Source organism: Rhinoderma darwinii, assembly GCF_050947455.1.
Source record: "Rhinoderma darwinii isolate aRhiDar2 chromosome 3 unlocalized genomic scaffold, aRhiDar2.hap1 SUPER_3_unloc_3, whole genome shotgun sequence".
Lineage (NCBI taxonomy): Eukaryota > Metazoa > Chordata > Amphibia > Anura > Rhinodermatidae > Rhinoderma > Rhinoderma darwinii.
In genome coordinates, this window is record NW_027461746.1 from 1,367,520 (window position 1) to 1,381,565 (window position 14,046).

A 14,046-nucleotide genomic window follows, 5' to 3' on the forward strand; every position below is an offset into this window, starting at 1 on the left:
TAGAGCAGTGGGCGGGGCTTTTTCCCGTGTGTGGGTGTAGTTAAAACTGTAGGCGGGGCTATTCTCCCCATGTGTGGGTGTGGTTAGAGTATTAGGCCGGCCTTAGTTGTGGAATGAGAAGTGGTAAGTGAAGTGGGCGGGTCTATGCGCGCTATTCTTTACAGCAGTGGGCGGGTCTATGCGCTCTAGTCTTTACAGCAGTGGGAGGGTCTATGCGCTCTAGTCTTTACAGCAGTGGGAGGGTCTATGCGCTCTAGTCTTTAGAGCAGTGGGTGGGTCTATGTGCGCTATTTACAGCAGTGGGCGGGTCTATGCACGCTATTCTGTACAGAAGTGGGCGTGGATTCATGTGACTGGGCGGTGTATTGGCGTGGTTTACCGCTCTGCAGCGTGTACGTTGTGACGTCAGACGTTGGCTCCCCGGGACGCGGCGCTGCAGGGAGGTAATCGAGGCCGCGGCTCCGGGCTCCGCTAGGCCTCGCGATGGCGGAGACCAAGGTGATCTACCACCTGGACGAGGAGGAGACGCCGTACCTGGTGAAGGTGCCTGTCCCGGCCTCAGACATCCGGCTGCGGGACTTCAAGGCGGCGCTGGGTCGTGGCCATGCCAAGTATTTCTTCAAGGCTATGGACCAGGACTTCGGGTAATGTCCGCGCTCCCCCCGTCACCCGAGAATCACCCGATACCCCAACCCCTAATAACCCCATCACCCCCTACCCGATACCCCAACCCCTAATAACCCCATCACCCCCCTACCCTGCATCCCCCAATATCCCCATCACCCCCTACCCTGCATCCCCCAATATCCCCATCACCCCCTACCCTGCATCCCCCAATATCCCCATCACCCCCTACCCTGCATCCCCCAATATCCCCATCACCCCTTACCCTGCATCCCCCAATATCCCCATCACCCCCTACCCTGCATCCCCCAATATCCCCATCACCCCCTACCCTGCATCCCCCAATATCCCCATCACCCCCTACCCTGCATCCCCCAATATCCCCATCACCCCCTACCCTGCATCCCCCAATATCCCCATCACCCCCTACCCTGCATCCCCCAATATCCCCATCACCCCCTACCCTGCATCCCCCAATATCCCCATCACCCCCTACCCTGCATCCCCCAATATCCCCATCACCCCCTACCCTGCATCCCCCAATATCCCCATCACCCCCTACCCTGCATCCCCCAATATCCCCATCACCCCCTACCCTGCATCCCCCAATATCCCCATCACCCCCTACCCTGCATCCCCCAATATCCCCATCACCCCCTACCCTGCATCCCCCAATATCCCCATCACCCCCTACCCTGCATCCCCCAATATCCCCATCACCCCCTACCCTGCATCCCCCCAATATCCCCATCACCCCCTTCCCTGTATCCCCCAATATCCCCATCACCCCCTACCCTGCATCCCCCCAATATCCCCATCACCCCCTACCCTGCATCCCCCAATATCCCCATCACCCCCTACCCTGCATCCCCCCAATATCCCCATCACCCTCTACCCTGCATCCCCCAATATCCCCATCACCCCCTACCCTGCATCCCCCAATATCCCCATCACCCCCTACCCTGCATCCCCCAATATCCCCATCACCCCCTACCCTGCATCCCCCAATATCCCCATCACCCCCTACCCTGCATCCCCCAATATCCCCATCACCCCCTACCCTGCATCCCCCAATATCCCCATCACCCCCTACCCTGCATCCCCCAATATCCCCATCACCCCCTACCCTGCATCCCTCAATATCCCCATCACCCCCTACCCTGCATCCCCCCAATATCCCCATCACCCCCTACCCTGCATCCCCCAATATCCCCATCACCCCCTACCCTGCATCCCCCAATATCCCCATCACCCCCTACCCTGCATCCCCCAATATCCCCATCACCCCCTACCCTGCATCCCCCAATATCCCCATCACCCCCTACCCTGCATCCCCCAATATCCCCATCACCCCCTACCCTGCATCCCCCAATATCCCCATCACCCCCTACCCCGCATCCCCCAATATCCCCATCACCCCCTACCCTGCATCCCCCAATATCCCCATCACCCCCTACCCCGCATCCCCCAATATCCCCATCACCCCCTACCCCGCATCCCCCAATATCCCCATCACCCCCTACCCCGCATCCCCCAATATCACCATCACCCCCTACCCCGCATCCCCAATATCCCCATCACCCCCTACCCCGCATCCCCAATATCCCCATCACCCCCTACCCTGCATCCCCAATATCCCCATCACCCCCTACCCTGCATCCCCAATATCCCCATCACCCCCTACCCTGCATCCCCCAATATCCCCATCACCCCCTACCCTGCATCCCCCAATATCCCCATCACCCCCTACCCTGCATCCCCCAATATCCCCATCACCCCCTACCCCGCATTCCCCGATATCCCCATCACCCCCTACCCCGCATCCCCCGATATCCCCATCACCCCCTACCCCGCATCCCCCGATATCCCCATCACCCCCTACCCTGCATCCCCCAATATACCCATCACCCTCTACCCTGCATCCCCCAATATCCCCATCACCCCCTACCCTGCATCCCCCAATATCACCATCATCACCCCCTACCCTGCATCCCCCGATATCCCCATCACCCCCTACCCTGCATCCCCCGATATCCCCATCACCCCCTACCCTGCATCCCCCGATATCCCCATCACCCCCTACCCTGCATCCCCCGATATCACCATCACCCCCTGCCCTGCATCCCCCGATATCCCCATCACCCCCTGCCCTGCATCCCCCGATATCCCCATCACCCCCTGCCCTGCATCCCCCGATATCCCCATCACCCCCTACCCTGCATCCCCCGATATCCCCATCACCCCCTACCCTGCATCCCCCGATATCCCCATCACCCCCTACCCTGCATCCCCCGATATCCCCATCACCCCCTACCCCGCATCCCCCGATATCCCCATCACCCCCTACCCCGCATCCCCCGATATCCCCATCACCCCCTACCCCGCATCCCCCGATATCCCCATCACCCCCTACCCCGCATCCCCCGATATCACCATCACCCCCTACCCTGTATCCCCATCACCCGCTACCCTGCATCCCCAATATCACCATCACCCTCTACCCTGCATCCCCCAATATCCCCATCACCCCCTACCCTGCATCCCCCGATATCCCCATCACCCTCTACCCTGCATCCCCCAATATCACCATCACCCTCTACCCCGCATCCCCCAATATCCCCATCACCCCCTACCCTGTATCCCCATCACCCGCTACCCTGCATCCCCAATATCACCATCACCCTCTACCCTGCATCCCCAATATCCCCATCAGCCCCTACCCTGCATCCCCAATATCCCCATCACCCCCTACCCTGCATCCCCCAATATCCCCATCACCCCCTACCCTGCATCCCCCAATATCCCCATCACCCCCTACCCTGCATCCCCCAATATCCCCATCACCTCCTGCCCTGCATCCCCCAATATCCCCATCACCCCCTACCCTGTATCCCCATCACCCGCTACCCTGCATCCCCAATATCACCATCACCCTCTACCCTGCATCCCCCAATATCCCCATCACCCCCTACCCTGTATCCCCATCACCCGCTACCCTGCATCCCCAATATCACCATCACCCTCTACCCTGCATCCCCCAATATCCCCATCACCCCCTACCCTGCATCCCCCGATATCCCCATCACCCTCTACCCTGCATCCCCCAATATCACCATCACCCTCTACCCCGCATCCCCCAATATCCCCATCACCCCCTACCCTGTATCCCCATCACCCGCTACCCTGCATCCCCAATATCACCATCACCCTCTACCCTGCATCCCCCAATATCCCCATCACCCCCTACCCTGCATCCCCAATATCCCCATCACCCCCTACCCTGCATCCCCCAATATCCCCATCACCCCCTACCCTGCATCCCCCAATATCCCCATCACCCCCTACCCTGCATCCCCCAATATCCCCATCACCCCCTACCCTGCATCCCCCAATATCCCCATCACCTCCTACCCTGCATCCCCCAATATCCCCATCACCCCCTGCCCTGCATCCCCCAATATCCCCATCACCCTCTACCCTGCATCCCCCAATATCACCATCACCCCCTACCCTGCATCCCCCAATATCCCCATCACCCTCTACCCTGCATCCCCAATATCCCCATCACCCCCTACCCTGCATCCCCCAATATCCCCATCACCCTCTACCCTGCATCCCCCAATATCCCCATCACCCTCTACCCTGCATCCCCCAATATCCCCATCACCCTCTACCCTGCATCCCCCAATATCCCCATCACCCCCTACCCTGCATCCCCCAATATCCCCAGCACCCTCTACCCTGCATCCCCCAATATCCCCATCACCCTCTACCCTGCATCCCCCAATATCCCCATCACCCTCTACCCTGCATCCCCCAATATCCCCATCACCCTCTACCCTGCATCCCCCAATATCCCCATCACCCCCTACCCTGCATCCCCCAATATCCCCATCACCCTCTACCCTGCATCCCCCAATATCCCCATCACCCTCTACCCTGCATCCCCCAATATCCCCATCACCCCCTACCCTGCATCCCCCAATATCCCCATCACCCCCTACCCTGCATCCCCCAATATCCCCATCACCCCCTACCCTGCATCCCCCAATATCCCCATCACCCCCTACCCTGCATCCCCCAATATCCCCATCACCCCCTACCCTGCATCCCCCAATATCCCCATCACCCCCTACCCTGCATCCCCCAATATCCCCATCACCCCCTACCCTGCATCCCCCAATATCCCCATCACCCTCTACCCTGCATCCCCCAATATCACCATCACCCCCTACCCTGCATCCCCAATATCCCCATCACCCCCTACCCTGCATCCCCAATATCCCCATCACCCCCTACCCTGCATCCCCCAATATCCCCATCACCCCCTACCCTGCATCCCCCAATATCCCTATCACCCTCTACCCTGCATCCCCCAATATCCCCATCACCCCCTACCCTGCATCCCCCAATATCCCCATCACCCTCTACCCTGCATCCCCCAATATCCCCATCACCCTCTACCCTGCATCCCCCAATATCCCCATCACCCTCTACCCTGCATCCCCCAATATCCCCATCACCCTCTACCCTGCATCCCCCAATATCCCCATCACCCCCTACCCTGCATCCCCCAATATCCCCATCATCCCCCAATATCCCCATCACCCCCTACCCTGCATCCCCCAATATCCCCATCATCCCCCAATATCCCCATCACCCTCTACCCTGCATCCCCCAATATCCCCATCATCCCCCAATATCCCCATCACCCTCTACCCTGCATCCCCCAATATCCCCATCACCCCCTACCCTGCATCCCCCAATATCCCCATCATCCCCCAATATCCCCATCACCCTCTACCCTGCATCCCCCAATATCCCCATCACCCTCTACCCTGCATCCCCCAATATCCCCATCACCCTCTACCCTGCATCCCCCAATATCCCCATCACCCTCTACCCTGCATCCCCCAATATCCCCATCACCCTCTACCCTGCATCCCCCAATATCCCATCACCCCCTACCCGCATCCCCCAATATCCCCATCACCCTCTACCCTGCATCCCCCATCACCCCCTACCCTACATCCCCCAATATCCCCATCACCCCCTTCCCTGTATGCACCAATATCCCCATCACCCCCTAACCTGCATCCCCCAATATCCCCTTCACCCCCTACCCTGCATCCCCCAATATCCCCATCACCCCCTTCCCTGTATCCCCCAATATCCCCATCACCCCCTTCCCTGTATCCCCCAATATCCCCATCACCCCCTTCCCTGTATCCCCCAATATCCCCATCACCCCCTTCCCTGTATCCCCCAATATCCCCATCACCCTCTACCCTGCATCCCCCAATATCCCCATCACCCTCTACCCTGCATCCCCCAATATCCCCATCACCCCCTACCCTGCATCCCCCAATATCCCCATCACCCTCTACCCTGCATCCCCCAATATCCCCATCACCCCCTACCTTGCATCCCCCAATATCCCCATCACCCTCTACCCTGCATCCCCCAATATCCCCATCACCCTCTACCCTGCATCCCGCAATATCCCCATCACCCTCTACCCTGCATCCCCCATCACCCTCTACCCTGCATCCCCCAATATCCCCATCACCCTCTACCCTGCATCCCCCAATATTCCCATCACCCTCTACCCTGCATCCCCCAATATTCCCATCACCCCCTACCCTGCATCCCCAATATTCCCATCACCCCCTACCCCGCATCCCCCAATATCCCCATCACCCTCTACCATGCATCCCCCAATATCCCCATCACCCCCTACCCTACATCCCCCAATATCCCCATCACCCTCTACCCTGCATCCCCCATCACCCCCTACCCTGCATCCCCCAATATCCCCTTCACCCCCTACCCTGCATCCCCCAATATCCCCATCACCCCCTTCCCTGTATCCCCCAATATCCCCATCACCCTCTACCCTGTATCCCCCAATATCCCCATCACCCTCTACCCTGCATCCCCCAATATCCCCATCACCCTCTACCCTGCATCCCCCAATATCCCCATCACCCCCTACCCTGCATCCCCCAATATCCCCATCACCCCCTACCCTGCATCCCCCAATATCCCCATCACCCCCTACCTTGCATCCCCCAATATCCCCATCACCCCCTACCTTGCATCCCCCAATATCACCATCACCCCCTACCTTGCATCCCCCAATATCACCATCACCCCCTACCATGCATCCCCCAATATCCCCATCACCCCCTACCCTACATCCCCCAATATCCCCATCACCCTCTACCCTGCATCCCCCATCACCCCCTACCCTGCATCCCCCAATATCCCCATCACCCCCTACCCTACATCCCCCAATATCCCCATCACCCCCTTCCCTGTATGCACCAATATCCCCATCACCCCCTAACCTGCATCCCCCAATATCCCCTTCACCCCCTACCCTGTATCCCCCAATATCCCCATCACCCCCTTCCCTGTATCCCCCAATATCCCCATCACCCTCTACCCTGCATCCCCCAATATCCCCATCACCCCCTACCCTGCATCCCCAAATATCCCCATCACCCCCTACCTTGCATCCCCAAATATCCCCATCACCCCCTACCTTGCATCCCCCAATATCCCCATCACCCGCTACCTTGCATCCCCCAATATCCCCATCACCCTCTACCCTGCATCCCCCAATATCCCCATCACCCTCTACCCTGCATCCCGCAATATCCCCATCACCCTCTACCCTGCATCCCCCATCACCCCCTACCCTGCATCCCCCAATATCCCCAACACCCCCTTCCCTGTATCCACCAATATCCCCATCACCCCCTACCCTGCATCCCCCAATATCCCCATCACCCCCTTCCCTGCATCCCCCAATATCCCCATCACCCCCTACCCTGTATCCCCCAATATCCCCATCACCCCCTACCCTGTATCCCCCAATATCCCCATCACCCCCTACCCTGTATCCCCCAATATCCCCATCACCCCCTTCCCTGTATCCCCCAATATCCCCATCACCCCCTTCCCTGTATCCCCCAATATCCCCATCACCCCCTACCCTGCATCCCCCAATATCCCCATCACCCCCTACCCTGCATCCCCCAATATCCCCATCACCCCCTACCCTGCATCCCCAATATCCCCATCACCCCCTACCCTATATCCCCATCACCCTCTACCCTGCATCCCCCAATATCCCCATCACCCCCTACCCTGCATCCCCCAATATCCCCATCACCCCCTACCCTGCATCCCCCAATATCCCCATCACCCCCTACCCTGCATCCCCAATATCCCCATCACCCTCTACCCTGCATCCCCCAATATCCCCATCACCCTCTACCCTGCATCCCCCAATATCCCCATCACCCCCTACCCTGCATCCCCCAATATCCCCTTCCCTGTATGCACCAATATCCCCATCACCCCCTACCCTGCATCCCCCAATATCCCCATCACCCCCTACCCTGCATCCCCCAGCATCCCCCATCACCCCCTACCCTGCATCCCCCAATATCCCCATCACCCTCTACCCTGCATCCCCCAATATCCCCATCACCCCCTACCCTGCATCCCCCAATATCCCCATCACCCGCTACCCTGCATCCCCCAATATCCCCATCACCCCTACCCTGCATCCCCCAATATCCCCATCACCCCCTACCCTGCATCCCCCAATATCCCCATCACCCCCTACCCTGCATCCCCAATATCCCCATCACCCCCTACCCTGCATCCCCAATATCACCATCACCCCCTACCCTGCATCCCCAATATCCCCATCACCCCCTACCCTGCATCCCCAATATCCCCATCACCCCCTACCCTGCATCCCCCAATATCCCCATCACCCCCTACCCTGCATCCCCCAATATCCCCATCACCCCCTACCCTGCATCCCCCGATATCCCCATCACCCCCTACCCCGCATTCCCCGATATCCCCATCACCCCCTACCCCGCATCCCCCGATATCCCCATCACCCCCTACCCTGCATCCCCCAATATCCCCATCACCCCCTACCCTGCATCCCCCAATATACCCATCACCCTCTACCCTGCATCCCCCAATATCCCCATCACCCCCTACCCTGCATCCCCCAATATCACCATCATCACCCCCTACCCTGCATCCCCTAATATCCCCATCACCCCCTACCCTGCATCCCCCGATATCCCCATCACCCCCTACCCTGCATCCCCCGATATCCCCATCACCCCCTACCCTGCATCCCCCGATATCACCATCACCCCCTGCCCTGCATCCCCCGATATCCCCATCACCCCCTGCCCTGCATCCCCCGATATCCCCATCACCCCCTGCCCTGCATCCCCCGATATCCCCATCACCCCCTACCCTGCATCCCCCGATATCCCCATCACCCCCTACCCTGCATCCCCCGATATCCCCATCACCCCCTACCCCGCATCCCCCGATATCCCCATCACCCCCTACCCCGCATCCCCCGATATCCCCATCACCCCCTACCCCGCATCCCCCGATATCCCCATCACCCTCTACCCCGCATCCCCCGATATCCCCATCACCCCCTACCCCGCATCCCCCGATATCCCCATCACCCTCTACCCTGCATCCCCCAATATCCCCATCACCCCCTACCCTGCATCCCCCAATATCACCATCACCCTCTACCCTGCATCCCCCAATATCCCCATCACCCTCTACCCTGCATCCCCCAATATCCCCATCACCCTCTACCCTGTATCCCCCAATATCCCCATCACCCTCTACCCTGCATCCCCCAATATCCCCATCACCCCCTACCCTGCATCCCCCAATATCCCCAGCACCCTCTACCCTGCATCCCCCAATATCCCCATCACCCTCTACCCTGCATCCCCCAATATCCCCATCACCCTCTACCCTGCATCCCCCAATATCCCCATCACCCCCTACCCTGCATCCCCCAATATCCCCATCACCCTCTACCCTGCATCCCCCAATATCCCCATCACCCCCTACCCTGCATCCCCCAATATCCCCATCACCCCCTACCCTGCATCCCCCAATATCCCCATCACCCCCTACCCTGCATCCCCCAATATCCCCATCACCCCCTACCCTGCATCCCCAATATCCCCATCACCCTCTACCCCCCAATATCACCATCACCCTCTACCCCGCATCCCCCAATATCCCCATCACCCCTACCCTGTATCCCCATCACCCGCTACCCTGCATCCCCAATATCACCATCACCCTCTACCCTGCATCCCCAATATCCCCATCACCCCCTACCCTGCATCCCCCGATATCCCCATCACCCTCTACCCTGCATCCCCCAATATCACCATCACCCTCTACCCCGCATCCCCCAATATCCCCATCACCCCCTACCCTGTATCCCCATCACCCGCTACCCTGCATCCCCAATATCACCATCACCCTCTACCCTGCATCCCCAATATCACCATCACCCCCTACCCTGCATCCCCCAATATCCCCATCACCCCCTACCCTGCATCCCCAATATCCCCATCACCCCCTACCCTGCATCCCCCAATATCCCCATCACCTCCTACCCTGCATCCCCCAATATCCCCATCACCCCCTACCCTGTATCCCCATCACCCGCTACCCTGCATCCCCAATATCACCATCACCCTCTACCCTGCATCCCCCAATATCCCCATCACCCCCTACCCTGTATCCCCATCACCCGCTACCCTGCATCCCCAATATCACCATCACCCTCTACCCTGCATCCCCCGATATCCCCATCACCCTCTACCCTGCATCCCCCAATATCACCATCACCCTCTACCCCGCATCCCCCAATATCCCCATCACCCCTACCCTGCATCCCCCGATATCCCCATCACCCCCTACCCTGCATCCCCCAATATCCCCATCACCCCCTACCCTGCATCCCCCAATATCCCCATCACCCTCTACCCTGCATCCCCCAATATCACCATCACCCCCTACCCTGCATCCCCAATATCCCCATCACCCCCTACCCTGCATCCCCCAATATCCCCATCACCCCCTACCCTGCATCCCCCAATATCCCTATCACCCTCTACCCTGCATCCCCCAATATCCCCATCACCCCCTACCCTGCATCCCCCAATATCCCCATCACCCTCTACCCTGCATCCCCCAATATCCCCATCACCCTCTACCCTGCATCCCCCAATATCCCCATCACCCCCTACCCTGCATCCCCCAATATCCCCATCATCCCCCAATATCCCCATCACCCCCTACCCTGCATCCCCCAATATCCCCATCATCCCCCAATATCCCCATCACCCTCTACCCTGCATCCCCCAATATCCCCATCATCCCCCAATATCCCCATCACCCTCTACCCTGCATCCCCCAATATCCCCATCACCCCCTACCCTGCATCCCCCAATATCCCCATCATCCCCCAATATCCCATCACCCCTACCCTGCATCCCCCAATATCCCCATCATCCCCCAATATCCCCATCACCCTCTACCCTGCATCCCCCAATATCCCCATCATCCCCCAATATCCCCATCACCCTCTACCCTGCATCCCCCAATATCCCCATCACCCCCTACCCTGCATCCCCCAATATCCCCATCATCCCCCAATATCCCCATCACCCTCTACCCTGCATCCCCCAATATCCCCATCACCCTCTACCCTGCATCCCCCAATATCCCCATCACCCTCTACCCTGCATCCCCCAATATCCCCATCACCCTCTACCCTGCATCCCCCAATACCCCATCACCCCCTACCCTGCATCCCCCAATATCCCCATCACCCCCTACCCTGCATCCCCCAATATCCCCATCACCCCCTACCCTGCATCCCCCAATATCCCCATCACCCACTACCCTGCATCCCCAATATCCCCATCACCCTCTACCCTGCATCCCCAATATCCCCATCACCCTCTACCCTTCATCCCCCAATATCCCCATCACCCGCTACCCTGCATCCCCCAATATCCCCATCACCCCTACCCTGCATCCCCAATATCCCCATCACCCTCTACCCTGCATCCCCCAATATCCCCATCACCCTCTACCCTGCATCCCCCAATATCCCCATCACCCTCTACCCTGCATCCCCCAATATCCCCATCACCCTCTACCCTGCATCCCCCAATATCCCATCACCCCCTACCCGCATCCCCCAATATCCCCATCACCCTCTACCCTGCATCCCCCATCACCCCCTACCCTACATCCCCCAATATCCCCATCACCCCCTTCCCTGTATGCACCAATATCCCCATCACCCCCTAACCTGCATCCCCCAATATCCCCTTCACCCCCTACCCTGCATCCCCCAATATCCCCATCACCCCCTTCCTGTATCCCCCAATATCCCCATCACCCCCTTCCCTGTATCCCCCAATATCCCCATCACCCCCTCCCTGTATCCCCCAATATCCCCATCACCCCCTTCCCTGTATCCCCCAATATCCCCATCACCCTCTACCCTGCATCCCCCAATATCCCCATCACCCTCTACCCTGCATCCCCCAATATCCCCATCACCCCCTACCCTGCATCCCCCAATATCCCCATCACCCCCTACCTTGCATCCCCCAATATCCCCATCACCCTCTACCCTGCATCCCCCAATATCCCCATCACCCTCTACCCTGCATCCCGCAATATCCCCATCACCCTCTACCCTGCATCCCCCATCACCCTCTACCCTGCATCCCCCAATATCCCCATCACCCTCTACCCTGCATCCCCAATATTCCCATCACCCTCTACCCTGCATCCCCCAATATTCCCATCACCCCCTACCCTGCATCCCCAATATTCCCATCACCCCCTACCCGCATCCCCCAATATCCCCATCACCCTCTACCATGCATCCCCCAATATCCCCATCACCCTCTACCCTGCATCCCCCATCACCCCCTACCCTGCATCCCCCAATATCCCCTTCACCCCCTACCCTGCATCCCCCAATATCCCCATCACCCCCTTCCCTGTATCCCCCAATATCCCCATCACCCCCTTCCCTGTATCCCCCAATATCCCCATCACCCTCTACCCTGTATCCCCCAATATCCCCATCACCCTCTACCCTGCATCCCCCAATATCCCCATCACCCCCTACCCTGCATCCCCCAATATCCCCATCACCCCCTACCCTGCATCCCCCAATATCCCCATCACCCCCTACCTTGCATCCCCCAATATCCCCATCACCCCCTACCTTGCATCCCCCAATATCACCATCACCCCCTACCTTGCATCCCCCAATATCACCATCACCCCCTACCATGCATCCCCCAATATCCCCATCACCCCCTACCCTACATCCCCCAATATCCCCATCACCCTCTACCCTGCATCCCCCATCACCCCCTACCCTGCATCCCCCAATATCCCCATCACCCCCTACCCTACATCCCCCAATATCCCCATCACCCCCTTCCCTGTATGCACCAATATCCCCATCACCCCCTAACCTGCATCCCCCAATATCCCCTTCACCCCCTACCCTGTATCCCCCAATATCCCCATCACCCCCTTCCCTGTATCCCCCAATATCCCCATCACCCCCTTCCCTGTATCCCCCAATATCCCCATCACCCTCTACCCTGCATCCCCCAATATCCCCATCACCCTCTACCCTGCATCCCCCAATATCCCCATCACCCCCTACCCTGCATCCCCAAATATCCCCATCACCCCCTACCTTGCATCCCCCAATATCCCCATCACCCCCTACCTTGCATCCCCCAATATCCCCATCACCCGCTACCTTGCATCCCCCAATATCCCCATCACCCTCTACCCTGCATCCCCCAATATCCCCATCACCCTCTACCCTGCATCCCGCAATATCCCCATCACCCTCTACCCTGCATCCCCCATCCCCCAATATCCCCAACACCCCCTTCCCTGTATCCACCAATATCCCCATCACCCCCTACCCTGCATCCCCCAATATCCCCATCACCCCCTTCCCTGTATCCCCCAATATCCCCATCACCCCCTACCCTGTATCCCCCAATATCCCCATCACCCCCTACCCTGTATCCCCCAATATCCCCATCACCCCCTTCCCTGTATCCCCCAATATCCCCATCACCCCCTTCCCTGTATCCCCCAATATCCCCATCACCCCCTTCCCTGTATCCCCCAATATCCCCATCACCCCCTACCCTGCATCCCCCAATATCCCCATCACCCCCTACCCTGCATCCCCAATATCCCCATCACCCCCTACCCTGCATCCCCAATATCCCCATCACCCTCTACCCTGCATCCCCCAATATCCCCATCACCCCCTACCCTGCATCCCCCAATATCCCCATCACCCCCTACCCTGCATCCCCCAATATCCCCATCACCCCCTACCCTGCATCCCCAATATCCCCATCACCCTCTACCCTGCATCCCCCAATATCCCCATCACCCTCTACCCTGCATCCCCCATCACCCCCTACCCTGCATCCCCCAATATCCCCATCACCCCCTACCCTGCATCCCCCAATATCCCCA

At 59.1% G+C, this 14,046-nt stretch overlaps 1 protein-coding gene across 1 annotated transcript in view; it reads left to right on the forward strand.

Moving 5' to 3' along the window:
* Positions 1-332: 332 nt before the first annotated feature.
* DVL2 (dishevelled segment polarity protein 2) overlaps positions 333-14,046 on the forward strand; it is a 26,509-nt gene continuing 12,795 nt past the window's right edge. The window contains exon 1 of the mRNA XM_075847394.1: positions 333-644. Within this exon, the coding sequence (XP_075703509.1) occupies positions 484-644 (161 nt within the window). The 5' untranslated portion in view covers positions 333-483. The remainder of the gene's footprint in view (positions 645-14,046) is intronic.